This window comes from Andrena cerasifolii, chromosome 14, assembly GCF_050908995.1.
Source record: "Andrena cerasifolii isolate SP2316 chromosome 14, iyAndCera1_principal, whole genome shotgun sequence".
Classification (NCBI taxonomy): Eukaryota; Metazoa; Arthropoda; class Insecta; order Hymenoptera; family Andrenidae; genus Andrena; species Andrena cerasifolii.
In genome coordinates this window covers 9,024,781-9,046,559 of record NC_135131.1, presented here as the reverse complement: position 1 = coordinate 9,046,559, position 21,779 = coordinate 9,024,781, and the positions used below count along the sequence as shown (strand labels likewise).

The window sequence follows — 21,779 nt, the reverse complement described above, 5'->3', positions numbered from 1 at the left end:
AAACAAAAGTTGCATCTTTCATATATATCTACAAAACAGCGTAAAAATATTTATCGAGAAATCTCTTTGTTTTAAACTTCTTTTCGATATCCCTCACCGCTCTCGAGATATTCCACGTAACAGAAAATTCTGCATTCTCTTCAAGGGCTGATTCACCCCCTAAAATCGTATTATGGCATCAACAAAAAATAGGTTTGTGTTGCGGACGAATTACTCTATTTGCACGTAAAGTTGCATAATTTTCTGAATTTCTGTAAGTGTAGACTCGATTAGCTTGAAGATTAGGTATTATCAAAGTCATTTAATCCCTCGGATTAAGTTCTTCTTCAACTTCAGCCTGCCTTGTGCTTGACTCTAAGCTTTACTATTTCCGCAACATTTTTATTGCTACTTTGAGGGATGAATTCAGCCTGCACAAGGTTGACCAAAAATGGCACCGAGGCAGGTGGGCATTTCAAGCACTTTACCTAAATATTCGCGACGTAAAATTGCTCAGATAACGAATCTCGCAATTTTATAGCCTAGTACACTTGCACTTCTTTTGCCTCTGCAGATCGAGGTTGTTATCACGTTGCACAAGCGGCTTTCGCGCGATCCACTGCGACGTATCGTAGCACAGGTGAAAGAAAGAAGGGGGGAGCGAATAGATTGTAAATATATACATATATATATATATTTTTTTTCCATCGATGTGTCTAATCGTTACACTGCTATCGCTAGAACTAGAGTCTGAAACTAACGATACTGCCTCGCTATTTGATTTGTCTCCCTGACATAACGCAGAGTTGTGATTCATTATGTGTGTCGTAATGGTATTTACAACCTCGGATTGTACTAATTCGACCTGCTTGTTTTTGTTGAACGTAGCCAGTAAGAATAGAGGCGAGGGGAAGACATATGTTCAAGGTAGCAGATACACTTCGACTGGCACGTGACGCAGCAGCTGATTGACAATGCCAGCGAAGAGTGCGGACAGCTTCCTCTTCAGCTGCGGCTCCATCACCTTTAGCACCTCCTGACCGTTCTCCCGGAGGAACAAGTTAATCGCCTCCGCTATAAAGATAATTACGATCGTGAGGAACTTATGCTTAATGGCTTCTTCCCGCTCGAACGTTTACGCAATTCAGGCTACGGAGCCTCTAGGACTGACGCTGATAACCAGCTTTCCTTCGATTGGTCTGGGAAATGGAGACTTGAGTAAAGAGAGATCTAGGGTAAATAGATAACCGAAGATGTAGTACATAGGGATTTAGATAATTGAAGATCTGGATAAAGTGGTGATCAGCTGAATGGAACTCTAGGTGTATAGAAGCCTAGATAAGTAATAGAGGGATAGGGAGCTAGGTAAGTAGTAATCTGAGTAAATAGAAATGTAAACCTGATGATAAAATCGGCGGAGATCTGAACAAACTGATACCTCCAACTGATAACGAACTTCTGCGTGTTTGCAATTTGGACAGAAGTTGCGTGCAAGTTGGGAGAGCACTAGGATTAATTAATCACAGAATCCCTTAAAATTTACCCCACACGTAGGGTCGTTTTACCCTAAGAAGCTACTTACTAAGTATCCGATTATTGTTGAAGATCTTGCGAACCCTCATCTGCACATTTTTCACGACCAGCTCGACGTCGAGATTCTCGAGGTTAAGGTAAGTCTTCCCATCCCTCAGCGACGTCGAAACGGTGCCCTTGACTAGTGCTTTGACATCGTCGAATCGAGCGTGGAAGGTTCCGTTGCCACTGGCTGGTAGGATAATCAGCACCCCTGAACTGACGCGTAAAATGCACGTAGATAACAGAAATGCTGTTAAAACGATTCACGATGAATCGCTTTGCTGGTGTCGCAAGTGAAACTTGGGTTAAAAGGCAGCGAAGGAAAGTCACTTGTTGCATAAGTGGAGCAACCGTTTCATAATTTTTAAGAGATTTCGTTCAGTGATAATTGTGTTTATCGTTCGTTAGGTAGGATTTAGTGGGTATTAAGGGGCACGAGGGTATGGGGGTGCAGGAGTCTTTTGATGGCGAAAGCAAACCTGGAATAATGCGCGTCCAAGATAAGGGCTGGCATTCGTACAATAGCTTCGAAGGGTGAGCCGAGTTTAATGTCCTCGACGGTGAAGTTGCTCGCTCCTTTTACGTACAGTTCACGCAGTTGAACCTTATAACCGTTTGTACCACCTGTCAGTGACAGAGTCAGCTCGTCCATCTGTTAGAAGGAGCAGAGTGGCAAACACGTGGGGCAACGAGCACCAAACAAGACGATATTCAAATTTGCAGAATCCTCGCGCACTGTACTTTCAACTATTTTAAGATTTAAGGGGGGGAAGCTGGTGTAATCGACAAAATGCAACGTTCTTTTAGAGGAATTTTTTTATATAAAAAAATGGTTGTTCATTTCTTGATATACATAATAATATAGCCTGAAAGTTTTAAAAAGATTGCATGTAAGAAATTAACCCAAAGAACCTTGATTTCTTCTGATTACACCAGGTTCCCCACCTTAAACACTTGGAATAATGATTATTAGATAAATGGATATGGGAACTTTTCCAATTCCTGTGCTTCACATTCTTAATTACCCCAAATTTGAACACGTTTAATAACGAGTATCAAAAGGGTGTTGATACTAAAATTCGTCAAATTTATCCAAATCATATTATTTTGCCCTTTTAGACATAGTTACCCTAGATTTAAATATCTTACGCAAACACTGTGAAACAGATCCTTCTAAAATTTAAAAAATCTTTTCTCCTGTGGAGCTTTCCCTCGAGTCTCGTTGTAAATAGCAGCTGATAAAATCAGAGAACAATTTAACGAATCAGATACTTACGGAGCACAGGCCTGCCAACGAGGCAGGAAGTGTTTAACTTCTAATCTATAGAGAGTGAAGTGAGCTTACGCGAAAGGGTTCGACCGAAGGCAGCTCAATTTCCGGGATCCCAACAGCCAAGTATGGTTTCAAGTGGTGGAGGGCATTTATCAGGCAAGCTTTCAGCTTCGGATCGCTTTTCGAGCATTGCTTCACGTACTCAGCTGCAACAGCACCGTCATCGCTAAATTACTAACACCCTGCGATGCAATTCGCCCTTACAAAAATAAAAAAACAAGAACCTATCGTTCGCGATTAAACGAACAATACCACCAGCCGCAGGAATCCCCCAGGCAGAAGGTAATTAAAGTGACGTAAAGCCATAAGTTGGATAGCGGCGTGAAGCAAGCGGAAACCGTGGTGGCCGCACGAAAAGCCAGTTGCCAAGCAGCTTGTCACTTTAACCACACATTGAGAAATTCTAATGAAATTTCTTAGGGGCGCCTGCACGACTGACCCCCTTTACCCAGCACGCCGGGTTTATGTAACACTCCCAAAGTCCCAGCGTTCTCCATCTAGAAAGATCCCCTTGTCCCAGCCACTCACCCGGCAACCACCCCCGAGCCAAATCTCGCCGAGGCTTAAAACAAAATACAAAACCTCCACCCGCCCAGCACCATCGATTTATCAGACTTTCACCGTTCGCCGACAAACTTGACTGTGAAAGACACTTCGTGTCCACCAGGAAGCGATCCAGAAGCAGCCCGAGCGTTGGAGAAAAACGCAAGTTACTCACGATTAGAGTCGCCGGAGAGAGCAGTCGCGCCGCCGGCGGCCAGGAGGAGGTGGACGCATAGAATCGATCTGAACATCGTTATCGGGCACCCTTAGGTCAGCTCGGGGTACGGTGCGTCGGAGCTGCGCGCTGCTCTTCTAGATACTGTGCCTCTCCAGGGGATCTACGTTTCCCCACGGACAGTCGGGATTCACCTGGTCTCTAACGCGACCCACGACTCACTGACAGACCGTCGGGCACTTTCGACAGGCGTGCTTGAAATCACTGGTCCCGGCTAAACGGCACCGCTAGACCAAGACTGACTATGCAAGAGGGCATTGACAGATGCCAGATCGTAACTGCACTCGGGATACTTTCACTGCTGCAACGTGCAACCTGCGCCTTCTTCGTCCGCGGCGACGGACGAGTCTCGCTTAGGCCGTGCTAGACCGTCGAAAGTACCCCAGATACTCCTCGATCTTTTTCTTTACCCGCCGCGATCCACCAGCTAGCTGGAAAGCCGCCGCTGGAGCACCTCTCCCTTGCTTAATCACGCCGCAGGCAGATATCTCTGCCCGGCCCCTTTGCAGCGGTTTTAGTTTATTAGCGTTGCTTATTAATGGTTGCATCGTGGGACGTTGCCGGCGAGATCACTCCTGCGGGGGCCACTGCGGTCCTTGGAACTTGGTGGCGTTTTGGGACTCATTAGTGGAGGACTGGGAGATTTGGGTAACAGTGGATCGTTCTTGATGACTGCTAGGGGAATGCTGAGTTTTTCGTGGGAAATGGCACCCGGGTAATAAAGAGAAGAGATTTAAGGATTAATTATAAGCAACGGGGAATGGGATTCTGTTTGAGGTGACTGGGCTTTCACGAGGGAGGGGAAGCAATGTTGCAATTTCAAGCTCGATGCGCAATGTAAACAGTGGAGATGGAAGTTGACACTTTGAAACAAGGGGCAATTACCGCAGAGCGCTGCTTCTGACCAGTAATTTGCATCAGCCTTGGGTAATTGCGCAACGTGATTTTCGGTAGGCTGACCTCGAGGTATCAGTGCGTGGAAGCGTCCATGTTGCATGGAGATCCTTCGGACGATTGGTGTGCGCCGAGTATTTTTCGAAATCTAAGTGCACGCTCAATTTCACTCCGCTTGGAGTTTATAACTTCGTGCCAAGGTTCCAACTTCTTGGAATAAGGTAACGCCGATTTCCGTCGTTACGTGCTTTGAACGGGTTACTTAACGGGATACTGTGTTATTTAACGATCTATTGCATCAGTGAAATAAAAAAACAAAACCATGGAAATGCTCGAGTTGCAATCAAGAAGAAGCATCCTTTAATTAACACTTTAATTAGCAATGATATCCGACCACTTTTCTCTAACAATGTCGCAAGTCCGCCGCCACGAAAATAAAATTGTATTGTACGTCGTGAAACCGCAATTAGTGGTGTACTAAAAAGAAGTGCAAGAAACAGTATTCGTTTTGATTAATTTAAGAGTCCCAGCGTTTTTTCGCCTTGCGCGCTCTTCCGTGAACATTCTCCTGTATTGCAGAGGCAGCGCCGCACTCTTGCATTAGTGTACATCCGGTTGTCTTCTGCTAGGCGCAGTTGGGTTCAAGGATATCAAGTACTTGAGGATGATTTACTGATTCCTCCCTTCCACGACAATAATTGGAAATAATGATCACAATATGTTTGAAATGTTGAAAGAGTAGCCTATTGAAACGACTGCGTTGTTAAGGTATTAAATGAAACAGATTGTTTTGAAGAACTTTGACTAATCAGAGTGTTAATTTGCGAGCTACGAGTTGCAGCACAAGAAGACACTCAAACTACGATATCTTTTAATTTATGCACCATTATGTAACCAATTTTCGTCGATGGAATATCACGGCGAGCTCGATTGGGCACAGTGCAAATTGAGTTGCGAGGAGTAATCAGGTTATTTCGAAAATCAGACGACAGATTTTTGCGGTCGCAGAAATGAGAACGTAAGGATCGCCGTCGGAGCGTAACCGTCATTCAGATATTAATATCTGTTAATAATTACGAATGTTAATCCTTTTTTACGCAATTACCAGATTTCTCCTGGCCTCTAACCATGACGTTCTTCAATTCCGCCAGCAAAGCTGCAAGAATGAAGCAGTTACGAAATAACAAAAAGCGCGAAACAGGTCCGGATAATTTGTATCTCTAAACATTAGGATAACTAAGAGCACAGGCAGCAGGAAGTTATTTAGACAAGCTAGTCGATTGAGAAATTCCACGGTCGACTATCAACAGAATTATATGCGGGAGGAAGAGAAATCGATAGCTGTTTAAAGCAGTTTCTGAGGAGACTTCGTGGATACCTTTCGCCTTCACTCACCTTCCTAAGCAAAGCAGAAGGTCTTCCTTCACGGAATTCTATCTAATAGTAGAAAAATCAGAAGTTAGTAGAGGGCAAAATAATCAGAGGCAATTACCGACTCCATCATCTTACTTCCCACGGATGCATTCCTTTCTAATACACTTAAACGCGCGATGCCACAGTGTTGGACATTGTTTGCATCCCTAACTCTGCGCGTCACGATGCATTGACATCGCGTCGTCTCCAAGTATATATTTCCCGTCACATCGGTTTTACAGCATCCTGTCTCACGATGAAATAAAATAAGTTCGAAGGGAGGCTTTGGTGATAGCAGAATAATGGGCTTTATCTTCTTGGAATCCATTAGTGGAGGCAGGGTCGGATTAAGACCTTTAGAGGCCCTGAGCACTTAAAACATTTCGAGGCCCCCTTATTCAGATTACAGGGTGATCACTTCAACGCAAAGTACGATTTCTTAGACATTTCCGATAATTTGACTAAAAAGTGTTTCCAACAAAAGTTAGATTTTAAAATTTAGAAAATTAATATGGTATCCCCTTTTCTCCTAAAGCCCTAAGCTTGTGCTGAATTTGCTTATTGGTTTATCCGGCAATGAGTGGAGGAATATATTCTAAATAGAGGGTTCAGAAGCCAATCAGTGTTTATCCTCTGAATAATTTTGCCTAGTAATTCTGTGGTCAATATAAGTACCGCCATTTATTGCTTAGGTATAAAAGTAGTGATTTGATTGAATTATCAACTGAAAGATTTAACAATAAACAGGTATTTTAAGTGCATAACTAATTTCACTGTCCAACAAAACTGAACTTTTTCTTCTGGTCTGCAAAAATTGGTGCATTTCGGGTGCGCTTTTCCAATTGATCGTTGTTTAAACATATTTAAATGCTTATAATTCAAGAATAACTTATATCGTTGTGTTCACGAGGGTTCATAGAATAATATGACGGAACAAGCAACCGAATAACTATTACTGTTTGAACACAAAAGATGCTCAAATTTGAAAATCTGCATTTTTTGCAAAATCGAATTTCTCGAAAACCGAGGGTGATAGAGCAATTCTGCTTGCGGATTGGTGTCCAGGGCGAAAAACTCTACAAGAATCACCCAGCGGATATTGCGAACCGAAAATCTTGTTGGACAGTGTTTCCAGGGAAAGGAGTCACAGTGATTGGCTTCTGAACCCTTCAATTGTAGATTTCAGTAACCTCCACGTACACGTACCTATATATACTTTCCATCACCCGCTTCCACACATTTTGCAGCACCCTGTACCAGCCACTCAGTCCCAGTTCACAAAGAAGCGAGCCATGCCGCCACAAATTCACTGGAAACCGTCGCGTTGGCTGCCATTTATCGCAGACTCATTCACACCTGCGTCTGACCACGCTGCTCCAAGGATAAACGACGTCCTCCGTTGACATTCTAGTCCTCCAAAGAACCGGCTCGATGCCCAGCTCGCGGGGGACCAAGAACCGCAGCGTGGTCCGAGGGGCAGGAACAGCAGCCCGCTTAAAAAACCGATTCCGCCGCTCGAAACCTCCACGTTCCCGTTCGACCAGCGTTCCTTCCGGCGCGAGATCTCCCCGTGTGTTCACTAGGGAATTATGTAAGGTCGACCGAAAATCCTGGCCACAGTGAACCCTTCTCTCAGATGCACGGTCGAGAGTGAAAGCGTAAGCATCGCCCGCGTGTTCGCCTCTCTTGCTGGAATCACGCCTCGCGAAACGCGCGTTCTCCGCGTGCCACGTGACGCGTTACCGATCTACCGAATCGAGATGTGGCGGCCCTTTGGTGCGTCGCTGGCCCTTTTCGCCCTGGTTGCTTCCACCACCGCGGAATTCGGTAAGGAACCGCGTGCCGTCGTCGCAAGTGCGTTCTATTCTGTTGCAGAGTGCCGTTGAGTCGAGTACAGCGATTAGACAGAAGAATCGCAGTGATCCTTTCTAAACTAGACGCGTTTCGTGTCTATATTAATGTCTATACGGTGGCACAGTGGTCACTTGATTTCTGCCTGCATTTTTGCCCGGGGAATTCGGTAAGACAGCCTCGTGCTGTCGCTCCATGCGTGGCTTACTTTCGTCACAGAGTGCTGGTGCATCGAGGAAAGGGATTGGCAAAAGGAATCGTAGAAATTCTTTTCGTAGCACGTTTCAGGATTCTAGCTGACGTGTATGTTCGACTTCTGTGCAGTGATTACGTAAATTGGGCTTTAATTGCACTGTGCGCTTAGTGGTGAGCCGTGTGTGTCGCGTGGTTCTCGATACGCTCGATTAAAAGTGGCTTTCGTTCGGGGGTACTCATTATCGGAGGACCGTGTGATTTCGGAGAAGTTGTGGAGGCTGATGGGATATTCAGAATCTTCCAAGGAACGGCCTGTAGTTTTGCACATAATGATTATACTGATGTGTATCCAAGTGCAGCAGTGTTTGATGGAATTTGCGTGAAACGGGTGGACTCAAGGACTGGTTTCCAACTTAGGCTAATTGTAAAACACAATGTAGGTTACTGGATGTGTAATTGCAAGAGAGTGGCGAAGAGAATCAGCAGGTCTGTGGAATGGATAGCATAAGAATGCAGTTGTAGGGTCTTATAATTAATTTCAGAGAATCGAAATGTTTACTGCAGTTTACTGAATTTATATTAAATTAAGACTTGCCCTCTGATTTTGCATTATTATTTGGTTGCTCTGTGATCAGAGCACTGAGATTCTACATTTCATAAATAGATAACGATGGGATCGTACGAGTGCCCCACGCGTCTTACGTGATCGTTACCTATTTTTTAATAACCATAATTATTTCGACACTCGTTCACGTAACTGCTCAGCCTGTTACGCGAAAGAAAGTTTCGACAGAGCCCCGTCAAAATATTGCTAAGACATTGGATAACCGTGGCTTTCTCGCCACGTGCTGGCCATTCCTCTTCAGCCATAAAAATTCGGCAAGTGTTAGGACAAAGGTGAAGTCTGTTAGAGCTCGATCGATAGAAAAGCTTCTTAGCGCAATGCAAACATCACACAAGCATTAGATTAAAAGGCAATGGAGTGTAAATGACGCAACTGGTAAATTCTCATAGAACACAAGAACATTGTAACGAAACCGAAAGAAGCAGAGACAGAAAGTCAGCGCGCAAAGCGTGCTCGATTCAATGTAAATTTAATCCTCCGTCGTACTTGTTGCTTTTCCCTATGCCCGTTTCTCCGCGGCGCCTCGTTTCTGCGGCGTTGTAAAAGGAACTGTGACCTTTTTCCCAAGTAGAGCAATAAAAGTCTGTTGGAAATGATTGTACGTAGCAGAACTAGTCAGCACTTCTGCGTAGGAGACTGAGCGATGGAACTGTTGCATATTACATCCATATTAATGTTGATAATTGTTGCAAAACTCTGAGCTGGCACGATCAAACTACGTAACGTTATAGAGGACAGCTTTCTGAACAACTTTCTCTAGTAACATTTTCCCGTAGGACCCCGAATAACGGAGAAATAAATGTTTGAAAATTATCAGCGACTCGCGCCTGTGGGTATGCAATATACCAACACCTCTGGTACCATCGGGAAGTTTCAAAAGTCTATAACTTCGTTATAAGACTTCGCACAAGAAAATGCAACTATGAGAACTTGTTGGAAATATTGTCATCTATAATTCCACGAAGTCTGAAATTCCCACAAATTTCCGTAACTAGAATGGGATCAATATTCATCTAGACTTATTTGCATTTTCAGAGGATCATTTCAAAGATTGCCATCCAAACGTGCCAGGCTTCGACGGCTGTGTGCGGGAAGCACTGAACGCAATTCGACCGTACTTCAAAACTGGAGTTGACAAGTACAATGTGGCCCCGTTTGACCCGTTCTTCGCGAAGGAAGTGTCTGTCTCCCGTGGAATGCCGAATTTCGGGTTCACCTTGACACTGAAGAACGTCACTGAAACTGGATGGACTGCCAGCAAAGTGACAAAATTCGTCAGCGACCTGCCACACCACAAGGTAAAAAGTTATTTTATTCGTTGCTTCTATGCGTCAGACTCTGCGCGACGATTATCATATCTGGGACAAAGTCAAGTAGACATTCAAGGATATTACAATTGTTTCTACGTTTCGATTCATAGATTGTCTATACTCAAAGCTTCCCAGAAAAGTTTCTGGCAGGTTCTTACGAGTTCAAGGGAGCGATGCTCAGCTCCAGCATCAGCAACAAGGGGAAGTTCACATTGGCTCTGTGTAAGTAACTTCGTGTGTAGTCTATGCAGAAACTATTATTGCAATTGTATTCAGAGGATACCTGCCCTCTGAAATTCGGAATATTTCCCATAGGATATACTTATTATATTTTTATTTTAATATCCTTACTGTCTCTCAAAGTTTCTATTACATCTATCCTTGGTAAACAGACAGTGCAAACTGTCAATTAAACCATTTCTACCTCTGCCTACCCTTTCATGCTGTAAAAATTTGGACAATAACTGAAATGGTGGAGGAAACGCTATTTTCTGTTCCTTGAAGTTTACCAAAAGAAAACTGTTAGAAATTTCTTTTCCCTCGATTCAGATGACCTCGTTCAAACCACCACCATCACCAAACGACCTGGGCAGAAGATGCAAGTAAGCGTGGACGTGCAAACGATCAAGGATATGAAGCTTCACATTACGAATCTGTTGTATGGCAGACGAATTCTCGAAGACATCCTCGACAGGATAATAAATGGCGCTTGGCAGCCAGGATTCGTGATGACCAGGCGTTTGGTCAACGACCTAGTCTCTGTTGCCTTCACGGAGATATTTGGCACAGCTTTTCGCAGCTTTCCATTCGAAAAAGTTATCAAACCGAAGCCTGGCACAAGCTAGGAGCTGCTAGCTAAACAAGTCTTTGTACCGGTATAAACTAAACTTCGATGCAACAAGACGTAATGGAAATGAGATAGAATCTAATTAGCATATGTCACGCGGATTTTCAAAGCGTATAATACCCCTTTGCTCTTTTCTACGATGCGAAAACTTAACACCACGAATTCTTTGGCAGACTGTAACTTAAAGGTGCGAATCCGCGATGAGAGTTCACATTTTGCTGTCACGAGACAAAAACCTCAGTAAGAACTAACTGTAAATTATAAAAATAGTCACGAGAGATGAGATTTTTGAAAATATATCATGAAACTTGTCTCGTGAGAGTCTAGTTTCATGAAACTAATGGCAAAATAATTAAGAAATAAGAAAATAATTAAATAATTGTCTCGTGAAAATTTAAGTCTCCATGCGAGACGCGATATTTTTGTATCATCGTGGATTTGCACTTTTACAATATTTGTTAATTGAAACTCACGAGCCACCCCTACACCTGCGAAGCAGAAAAATCTCTTGCCATGCGAAATTACAATACTCTCGACGCCTTTAAAATCTCACTGTCGTGCAAACTCGAAGAATTTCGAGGTCCGTCATTCTAATTGCAAATTGAGGGAATGTTGCAACACGAATATCGTCGCGATAACCATCGCGATTATTATTAGAGGCCCGAAACAATATCACCCGCGATTTACATCTGGAATATTCAAGGCCTTATCAATGATCACTATTTGCTTGCCCCGGCTTCTCACGATCAACGAGCAGCACAACGGAGCCAAAAGAGAAGAAGAGGCTTTCTTCCTCCATTAAAAGATAGCCGTTCGCCTTGAGAAGCGCACGGTCTGTGACCTCGCATTCTCATGGTGCATAGTGGATCAACATTCGCGATTCTCGTCATGTGGAATCGGTAGATCCCACGTGCTGATCTTCGCGTTGCAAGATAGGAGTTGCAAATTTCGCGCATGTCATAAACTCGAACTGAAGAGTACCTACTCTCAAAAGTACCATTTCTGTAATATTTTAAATGGGACTTACTAGCTCTAAAATACATAGAGGAAATTTTAAATACTAATCCCTTCATCCCTTATAATAGAAACCAACCTGACATGAACGAATAAACGGGGAGCAAAGTGTTACGAAATATTTTCATGAATCGAGGACTTAAGGATTCTATATTCGTCGATTTTACGCACGACACGGTGTCAACGAATGCATTACCGTTCGATTCCCGTGTCAATGCTTTATCACGATCGGTACCGATCGTGGTCGTAACGAGTTACGAGGTTTATTAACGGTGCTTAACATTCCTCGCTAAGCCTTCTGTGACGTCCAGAACCTCTGACGTCCGTGGTTACTTTCGATGTGCCTGTTTCAAATTTTTATCACTGATTATCGAATATTACGAGGCACGAAAGTGTCTCGATGCGAATTGTTGGACACTATAATAGACGACGCGTGTGCCTGGCCAGACGCAATTAGGTCTGCCACTGGGATTATTAGCCATTTCTCTACGCAACTCTTCGTTGGTACTTTGACCTTTTCAAATTAGCATAATATTCGTTAGCTAATGACTGATACTTAGGAACACGAAGAATTTTCGCAAAGAATTCAATGAAAAGAGCACTCAAAGTATTTAGCAGATCGATAAATCGATCGAATCGCAATGAAGATTATGGCTGACTGTACCGCTATTGTACCACTTCCAAATCAAGCTCTGACGAAGTGTATATTCGATGACTTTCGAAGTTTAATATTGAAAGCTACTCTAATATTCAATCAAGCTCCAAGGTAATATCGTTTAAAGGGCCTTCGAAAATAAATAAAAATTCTATCACCTGTGAATCTATCGGGGCAAACAGAGCGTGCGTCGATTAACAGACAATCTTCGGCGAATTAAACACAGCATTTCATTTTCGTGGCGATATAACGATAGGTTTTTTTCCAGGCCACTTCAAACGTTCTTCTTCTGTCGATGAAAGTCGCAAACGAATCGCGACGGACTCCGAGAAAGTCAGCCGTTAAAATAATTAACGTCCATCGCGTTCTGTATCGGTCGTCTTGATGTAACACGCTCAGAAGCGCGCCGAAAGGGAAATAAAAATCGATGGACGTACTTTGTTCTTCGCGCTTTCTAACGAAATTACAAACACCGCGGTCTGACCTCTATACTGTCTCCTGAAAAATTACGATCCCTAAGTGGGAGCAGCTGGAAAGTTTTCTTCTGCTACTCGAATTTAACGATTCTGCCCTGAAGGATACCTTGCAATTCGAAACAGGGGAGGAATCGGGTGGAAGTACGCTTCAGAGTGGATCAAAATTGAAATACGAGTAAATTAGAAAAGACTGTTCATAAAATTATTGCTTTGACTTAACATTGAAAAGAGAACACTAAATGAAAAATATATATTGTCACACAATAAGTAGTTATTCAATTGATAAGATTTTATTTCTATTTTTGGCGACTTTTTCAAATCTACAGCTGACCCTGAGTTGCAGTAAAATTTGCAATAAATCGCTCATTTTTTATCAGAGTTGTATCTAACCTGCACCAAACGGTGTAGAATTATTTTTACATATATAAAACCGGAGGTGCACCCCTCTTGTCGCAATGTCCTCAATTCTCAGAATTGGCGATCACAGGCAAAACTAAAAATGTACCACCCGTTCCATTTGCCCTTGAATGTTCAGTGTACATCCATTTAGTCGGTGTATTTAAACAGGTCCTTGATTACCTTGATCCTCGCATAGCCCTCAAGTGGAGCGCCGGGAATGGAGAAGAAAAGGCTTTAGCGGCTAGCATGTTTCTGGTCGCCTACGACCCAACAGCCGGATACACTCGCGTGTGTAGTCGCTCCGTCCCGTCCTGTTCTTCGTGCCCGAGCCCCGAAGGCATAGCGGGGGCAATGTCAAGGTGCTATAAGGCCTGGCGCATCCCCGGCTGTCGGTCATTCCACGCGAAGAAATTCGATCGAGGAGGATCGCCGCAACAGAGCCAACGATCCGCGCGATTCAAGTGACGAAGAGGAGGACGATGTCGAGGATCGATCTACTGCTGGTGGCGTGCTCGTTGCTGATCGGCGCCGAGGCGATCGGCAGGTACAAGGGCCTGGAGTTTTTGGAGCCGTGCTCGAGGAGGGATCGCAACTTGGAAAGCTGCCTCGCTAGATCGGCCAACGTCCTCACCGAACACTTCCGCCACGGTGGGAATTTCTATCGCTGCTTCAGACTCTGTGCTATATTCTTCAATTCTCTCCTTCTCCGTTGAATTTCTAGCTGAGCTACTGGGGCGTTTTGCAATTAAATGTTTCCTATTTTATTCGCTAAGGGAAATGGTTCTTTTGGTCTGTGCGCATATAGTTTCCAAGCTGCAGAGTTGTGGAATATTGAAGATGTAGAGATCGGGTGTATATTGTTGATAGATTGGAAGAAGTATAGCGATACATATATGTTTGTGGGCCGTTTTGAAATTGCTGCATACTGTGCTTTGAGTAGATAAATATTTAGGTATTTTAATTATTTTACCAGTTCTTCAGTGGTACGGACCCCTTCCTGGGCTCCCTTAACTCGTTTAGGACGCTGCTATGTAGGCTAGTTAATAACCTATGTGGTGGTACTTAGTTTATCCTAAGGTATTTTTATTTTTTGCTCACTAGCTATTAATTATTGGATAAGTAAGTTTTGAGACTCTGTAATTGCACTTGTCTTTTCTTTTGTACACCATGGGGATTCCCGTTTAATTAATAATAATAATTAAAACTGCCCCCATGTTCAACAGTTACAAAGTACCTAAAGATACTTGAGAGTTGCTTATAAATAATCCAAGTATATTTCATTTGTATTTTCCTTTCGGTACCAGCACGTTGCCAAACTTATTGCACAGATACAATAAGAAAATGTAGGTCCAGGTACTAAAGTAATCATTCCTTCAACGTCACCTCTTTAAATAATCGTTCGCCCGCTGCGCGCGCCTCACCGGTGGAATCGCGCGGCTGTTCGAAAGCTGCGGACCCATTTTCTAAAAGTAGAATTCGAGCGTGAACTCGCGCCGCGTGTCCGTGGGAGGGAAAAATACAGAAGTCGAAAGTCGGGGGATTACCTGGCCGAGGGATCCACGTGGTGTCGCTGGAAAGAGGAGAAAAAATTCAAAGTGCTTGGCGGCAAAGGAAACAGGTTATAACGGTGTATTCGAATGGTCACCCAGTGTCCTACATTCCTCGCGCACTCGACGCGACGGGCTGATCGAATAGGTTCGGTACCCTCGCGCGTATTGAATACAAACATGAGACGAATATGACCCGTGAATCCTAATATCTGTCTGACCGGAGACTCGGACGAGTCCTTAACTACCCGCAACGCTCGATTGTTCTTTTTAATCGAGGATTGTGTCGCCTCACCAGGTGACAAGAATGTTACAGTATATTTACAATTTTCAGTGGATTTACAATTCTCAAAAATGGCAGCGAAGCTGAGGAATCTTTTACAATAATAGTCATTAATTTCTGATAATCTGCCGCAGGTTTGCCGCAGCTGGGCTACCCAGAAGTCGAGCCCATCGTTTTGGACGAGCTTCACATAGCGCTGGGCGGTGGGCCCGATGGTTATAGGGCCCAATTCAAGGACGTGGCCGCGAGGGGGGTGTCAGCGCTGCGAGTGACAGGTCTGAGGTCCAGGCTGTCCGACGACGAGGTGCAATTGCAACTGGCACTTAGCATTCCGAAGATCAGAGCTGCTGCCAAGTACAGGTCCAGTGGTACTCTGATCCTGGTGAAAGCCAGCGGAGCGGGCGATTACTGGGGCGAGTATGGTAAGGAATTCGAGTTATTCTAACCAGAATATTGCTCGAGCTTATTACTATAACCCTCCAGGGGTTGAAGCTGGCGATCTCGAATAGAAGCAACAAAGCAGTGATTTGATTAGAATCGAAGTGGCTCAAGTGGCTTATGAGAATTTAGCGTGGAACATAAGGATATATTATAATTAAGAGGTGTCGAAGTTCATGGTGGAAGTTTAAAGGTATTAGAGCGTCGATTGAGATTAGATTAGACAAAGTGCCAAGTTGAACTGTAGCCCAATTTGTTGGATTATGTTAAAATTTAGAAACATTTTAATCGCAGGGGATTATCATTGAACTTTTAGCTGCACAGTAGCTGCACAGTATTAGACCTATTAGAAACATGGAGACTTAGGATGTGAGGTTAATTGAGGTGAAGATAGTCGCAGAATGAAGCTCAACAAAAGAGCTACGATATTATCATAACTTATTAACATAACAGGATCGTCTAATCTTCCACGTTTCTAATAGGTATAGGGCATTGAACCGAGCTGTGAAAGTCAAGGGTGCTGAGTTAATCAGTGTTTTCTTAGTCAGCCCATTCTATTCGATCACAGAGTACCAAGGTCAGCAAAACTCATTACTATAACAGGGTATCAAGTTTCTTACTAGAAACCGAAGTTCCCAGTGAAACTTACCGTTCAATCAGGTTACTACCCGTAAGATTCAGTGTCAATTAGCCTGATTTGAAAGGCATTTCGACCCTGATCACCGTAAGCAGCGGCGGGCAATTAGAATCTACGCGACAGAACGATGTGGGCTCAGTGAAAATGCGCAGGTAAAAGTCATGATCGCAAACTTTCACCGCCAACGCGATGCAAATTTGTCTCCGTTCGATTTTGCGTTTCGTTTCGCGAGGCTTCGCCGAAATGGAATCTTAGACTGTAAGAATTCATTAGCACCACTGAAAGGAGGGACTTTCTTTTCGTGTATCATCAGCAGACAGAAGCAATCGTGGAAAGAATATTCATACGTCCTGTTAAATATTGATTTCGGTACTTTAACGACGACGGGCGATAAGAGATAGGAAGCTTCTGGAGCTATTTAATAATGTAAACGAACGCGAAAGTCCAAAGTCCTGGACGGAAATTAACGTGGTCTTGAGAGACACTGGTACCTGTCTTCAGGTAAATGGTACCATTGACCTTTAACAGCTTCGCCTTGCAGAATGCAGCTGGGTTCACGTGCCTGGATACCAGTATTTTAAATAGAGACTGTGCTTGGGCATAGAACCTTTAATATCCACGAAACGCTTCCGAATTTTTAATAAGATGTTCGCCGATGTCCCTTCTACGACTTACAAAAAATTGTCCCACGTTTTGTTGAAGTCTATTTTATCGTATCAATAAGACAGAAGAAACAAGTTTAATTTTTCTTTATTTTATAAAGCGTATCACTTAAAAATATTCAAGCTTCATTTCTATTTTATTCAAAAATGAAAACAGCAATTTTAATGTTTTCCTTCCTGAATGATGCTTTCGAGCTCATGGTTGGCAATGGAAATTAATGATTAATAGAAATCAGAAAGAAGCAATTACAGGTGAGATGAATTGTCACTTCATGTCGTTCGACATTTTCTGTTTACAGAGGGAGTCAAGGCGAAAGTATTCATCAGGGCGAAGCCATTCTTGGTTCAAGGTCGTCGTTACCTGAGGTTGCAGCAGCTTAAGATGGACTTCAGCGTACAGAGCATCCAGATGGGCGTCGAGAACGTTCGCGATAGCAACGCCATAATACGTAAGTGTATTTCACCTGGTAGCCCAGTGTCAATCAATCTTACTGCAACCGAAAACTGTATAATCCTGCTTTAAATCTGTACGAATTCATCTGCCGATTTATTGGTCTGCACGCCAGGAAATCACCTTCCACTCGACGGTGTTCGCAATTACCGTTTCACTTCCTCTAATTTGACGATCACTCGAAAAACTTGTTGAAAAATTTATGAAAAATTGCCATCTCGGAAAGTTGAAGGTTGCACGCGATTACGTCGATCGATCAGAGTTAACAGCGGCTTATTTTCTTCGTTTTTAGTTGCCGCGCTGAACCTGTTCATTAATACTAACAGCCAGGAATTGCTGAAGGAGATGAAACCGGATCTCAGGAGGAAATTAGTCCAAGTCATGACGACCTTCGTCGAGAAGATCTTCGCTCAAGTGCCATACGATGCTTGGATCACAGATTAAGTTGAACAGGACGGCACATTTTTTTGCCACTGGCTTCGGCCACGCTTTACATATTCATCGTTTTCGTAGCACATCCTCGAAGCGAGGGAATTAATTGGAAACATAGAAGTTCTAAAACATAGAAGTGTTCTTGATGAGCTATCAATTACATGGGGACATCGAGGGTAAACAAAAAAAAAAAAATAAGGGTTAACCGGGCGTGGAAAACGTTTTCACCCCACTTTTTTTCTTTCCTTTTTCTTCTTTCAACGTGTCGTACGTCTGAACACTGTAGTATGATTAATTCGACGAAAACATAATACCGCCTTGAATGGCACAAAAATGGACATTGTTAATACTACGTTTGTGTAGCAGCCTCCTTAATTTGAACATGTTAACACGTTTTACTGCCTCTTAGATTTATAGCTCTACGCATTATTTAAGTAACTAGGACGACCAAGCTTATAATTACTTAGGTAAATTTAAAGTGAGTGGCACTATGGCACGCACTAACGCGGTAGTTTTAATTTCTTTCGTACTTTCCTGCATTTATTTATGTCACGAGTATGCATATGCCCTTCTAAGTGGATGTGCGATAAGGGTCGTATGAGCAGTTTGTATTTGCGCATCTATTGTTGTTGCATTTATCGTTAAATTAGCCCTCCAAGTGCATCTGTGCTGGAGCATTATGACTAATTGAAGAATGAGAACGTGGCGAGTTGTGAGCTCTGAAATATTGTTATTTCGTTACCGTATTTCCCCAGAAGCAGTGTATTTCACAGTTACGATCTTCCCAGTTTTCCTTCTTCAATTTATATGGACCATGTTTTACCAGAAAATGACCTGGACGATTCTGTAGTCGAGGCAAAACCGACTGGTGGCCATTTTCACCATTCTGCAAAACTAATCATGGAATGGTAGGAATAGCTGTTCAGAAACTCCGGGAGACCAGTTGATTTTGTTTCGACTATAATTAAGTGCAACTTTATCATGTCGTGCACGAAATTTAATTTATACAATCAACATCTACAAGTGTAAGGAATTTTCATTTTAATGTAACTAGAAGAATGTTGTACTTCATCTCTTAATCATGTAGATATCATCTTCCCAAATTTTATATAAATTTTGGTATAAATTATACTTAAATGTATGCATTTCATTGTGTTCTTTCTCCTGGGATATCTAATGCAACACTTCAATATTTATTTGTCACCTTTAGTACAATTAAGTGAGACCAGGGCGTTAAATTTAAACAACTGTGAAACATATATATTAGTTTAAAGGAGGTAGCAAGTGCTAAGCTCTTTTCCTTCATTTTTTTTTAAATTAGATGTTCTTAAGGGGGAGGCCTACCTAGAACGATCAAAACAACGTGCTTCTTTGGGAATTTTTTCCAGCAAAACCGATAAACTTTTATAATTAAACATTAGTCGATTGGAAAGAGTACATCTTAGTGATATTTCAGTATTTTTTGTGGTAAAAAGTATTGAAAGGTTTGTGAGTTATAGGCGATGCCCGAGACGTCCTCTTTTTAGACGCAAAATTGAAAATTCGAATTTTTTTAGATACTGTATTAAATTATCTAGGCGCTCTCGGCCAGATTTTGGAAAAATTATGTTGAGACAAAATGCTGGCTGTGCGAAGTTCAAGCACCGACATTTGGAAAACAATCGCTCGTTTTTCGAGTGTAACAAAAAATCTAGGCAAAAAAAGGAAAAGCTCTCGATAGCGCTTAGATTTTTAATCCTAAAATAAGCCTGCGAAGCCTTGAGTAAATCGTTTCATTCATTTTTGAGTTACGTGTCACCGACTTTGAAAACATGATTTTGAGGAAAACGCGTTTAAAGTTTTGAGTCTGAGTCCTACTTACGCGCGTATAACTTTGTCAATTTTGGTCGGATTACCTTGACACTTTCATGGAATATTTTCAAGTTGTACTTCAGGAAACTATAAAAATTGAAAAATCGAATTTTCCAAAATTTCATTGCAGGCCTCCCCCTTAATAAAAAATTTCACGTCTCTATCAACTAGAACGACATCATCTCTCTTAAAATATCTACCACGTAACCATCAGTCACGTCGGTTTAACGAATTCTGCAGTTACAGTATTTTCGTGACTCCTTTCTCGAACATCGCCTGACAAATGATGTTTTTTATCGCGTGGAATGTTTGCCCGTATCAACATTGCTCGACAGACCGTTGTAATCGATCATTCAGAAGACACCGGAAGCTTCAACTTCGGGATACTTGATTATCTTTCACGTTCCACGTATTTCACGTATTTTCCTAAAAGTATCTGTCAACTGTCACGATCGCTTGTTCCACGGAATGACAAGGCAGCTTTTTATTCAACGATTTTTCAAGTATTTTCAGTCAAATGGATCATCGAAGGATCTTATCGTATAGGACGCAGTATTACCTATGCCGAAGCAGTGCCGTTTGACTGATTAATTTATCACTCATTTGACAATGGAATTTCGATCGGATGAAAATCTTATTCTAATCGTTTCAGTTCATTCTCTTCGCGGTGTAATTCGTTTTATGAATAAATCATAGCACTTTGGAATTTATTCTTCCGTGTACTCAGCACTAGGAACGGTCAACCAGCGAGTCTCAACTAATCCGATGCACAGTGTGTTGTATTCAAATATTTCTCTTCAAACAAACTTTTTCACAGGCGGCTAGAATGTTTTATGCCGCGTGTGTCTAGAGCACGTTCAGCGCTATCTACGCTTTAAGATACAACACATTGGTCTTAAAATTACATTAAAATGCATTACGACGCATGATTTATGAAGATCTTCCGAATAAAAGGACACGCGGCAGAATATTAAATATTTCGGGTTTATTGCTCTTTCGACGCAGCCGATGTCTGGGGATTATGTAAACTGAATCTCCTTTAAATAATACTGCCTTGAGCCTTTAATCACCACTCCTAATAACTCCCATTTACTTACAGACACAAAATATGGGAAGGACTTGATTCATCCATCATTCCAAAAGTTTTTCTGAACACTTTTTTTCCACATCGATTCGTATCTTTACTTACAAATGATTTTCTGTAGTACACAGTCGCGCGGATCTGGTCTCTGCCCTTCGACCATTCGTTTTATTCTACCGATTCAAAGACGGTACTTAAGTACGTGAGTGGCTTCTGAAACATTTGCCACGAGGAGGAACCTACGTCCCCGAAATTTAATCGAGGAAAGTTCGTCCCTTGAATAAACGTCCCTTTTCTCAAATCTCTGCACTCAGGGCAACAGCACCGATCAATTTGATCGAGATCGCGCGATATCGATAATTACCAGCAAATATGATTCACGATTGGATCGGTGAATCAATAGATGACCGATCGCTGCAAAACCTTCACACTTGATGCTAATTCTATAATCGCCGGTGGTTAACATATAGTTGCAATAAAAAATTTCGCTCGATCCTACGTGGAATAAGGAGATTGCCAGCGTTCGAATGATTAAAAATATTGAAGCTATTAATCAAGATTTTGCAGCAGGAGGAAAGATTTGCAGTCACGTGGATGAATGAGAACGCAATCAGGAAGAAGGTTCGCCGTGGCATTACCTTGTCCTTCGAACAACACGAACCGAGATGAAATCTGGCTTTTCGTTGGAAAAGAAAAAGGAACGAGGCGGAGAAAAAACTTCGACGTACATACTCGGTGAAAAGATGATACGCGGCTTGAATATTAGATGGGGGAACTGATTCTTCCTGTTTTTCAAACGTGTTCACCTTTCTGGCGATACAACAATGGATATCTGGCAAGAGTTTTGTACATTTCATCGGGGTTTCCCCCGTTCTTTCCGAATTTCTGGGGCACTTAAATGAACCCTTAATCCATTTTGCGAGCCGAAAATTCAGAAAATTATGCAACTTTGTGTGCAAGTAGAGTAGTTCATCCCTAAGATAATTCTATTTTTTGTTGGTGTAAAACTCGTGGAGTTTCAGGGGTTCCCATCGCCCTTTGAAAAAAATTCAG

The 21,779-nt window shown here is 42.5% G+C and overlaps 3 protein-coding genes across 3 annotated transcripts; 2 read left to right on the top strand and 1 right to left on the bottom strand.

The window, feature by feature from the left end:
• Positions 1 to 455: 455 nt before the first annotated feature.
• LOC143376510 (protein takeout) lies at positions 456 to 6,197 on the bottom strand. The gene is made up of 5 exons (XM_076826967.1): positions 3,606 to 6,197; positions 2,900 to 3,033; positions 2,034 to 2,206; positions 1,562 to 1,770; positions 456 to 1,053 (listed from the first exon to the last, which is right to left on the bottom strand). Exons 1-5 carry the CDS (start codon positions 3,679 to 3,681, stop codon positions 902 to 904), a joined length of 744 nt encoding a protein of 247 aa, XP_076683082.1. The 5' UTR covers positions 3,682 to 6,197; the 3' UTR covers positions 456 to 901.
• Positions 6,198 to 7,297: 1,100 nt separating this feature from the next.
• On the top strand, positions 7,298 to 11,386 carry Jhbp16 (Juvenile hormone binding protein 16). Its single transcript, XM_076826972.1, has 4 exons — positions 7,298 to 7,799; positions 9,679 to 9,941; positions 10,064 to 10,175; positions 10,503 to 11,386. Exons 1-4 carry the CDS (start codon positions 7,733 to 7,735, stop codon positions 10,796 to 10,798), a joined length of 738 nt encoding a protein of 245 aa, XP_076683087.1. The 5' UTR covers positions 7,298 to 7,732; the 3' UTR covers positions 10,799 to 11,386.
• A 2,028-nt stretch (positions 11,387 to 13,414) lies between these two features.
• On the top strand, positions 13,415 to 20,092 carry Jhbp2 (Juvenile hormone binding protein 2). The gene is made up of 4 exons (XM_076826965.1): positions 13,415 to 13,992; positions 15,309 to 15,596; positions 17,211 to 17,360; positions 17,655 to 20,092. The coding sequence occupies exons 1-4, from the start codon at positions 13,824 to 13,826 to the stop codon at positions 17,804 to 17,806; spliced, it is 759 nt and encodes a 252-aa protein (XP_076683080.1). The 5' UTR covers positions 13,415 to 13,823; the 3' UTR covers positions 17,807 to 20,092.
• The last annotated feature ends 1,687 nt before the right edge of the window (positions 20,093 to 21,779 follow it).

Coding starts and splice junctions, on each gene's coding strand:
- Jhbp2 (XM_076826965.1), top strand. CDS start 13,824: ATGTCGAGGATCGATCTACTGCTGGTGGCGTGCTCGTTGCTGATCGGC. Junction 13,993..15,308: donor CACCGAACACTTCCGCCACG/GTGGGAATTTCT, acceptor AATCTGCCGCAG/GTTTGCCGCAGCTGGGCTAC. Junction 17,361..17,654: donor CGATAGCAACGCCATAATAC/GTAAGTGTATTT, acceptor CTTCGTTTTTAG/TTGCCGCGCTGAACCTGTTC.
- LOC143376510 (XM_076826967.1), bottom strand. CDS start 3,681: ATGTTCAGATCGATTCTATGCGTCCACCTCCTCCTGGCCGCCGGCGGC. Junction 3,034..3,605: donor TCTCTCCGGCGACTCTAATC/GTGAGTAACTTG, acceptor GTGCTGTTGCAG/CTGAGTACGTGAAGCAATGC. Junction 2,207..2,899: donor CTTCGGTCGAACCCTTTCGC/GTAAGCTCACTT, acceptor TCCTTCTAACAG/ATGGACGAGCTGACTCTGTC.
- Jhbp16 (XM_076826972.1), top strand. CDS start 7,733: ATGTGGCGGCCCTTTGGTGCGTCGCTGGCCCTTTTCGCCCTGGTTGCT. Junction 7,800..9,678: donor TTCCACCACCGCGGAATTCG/GTAAGGAACCGC, acceptor TTGCATTTTCAG/AGGATCATTTCAAAGATTGC. Junction 10,176..10,502: donor GAAGTTCACATTGGCTCTGT/GTAAGTAACTTC, acceptor CCCTCGATTCAG/ATGACCTCGTTCAAACCACC.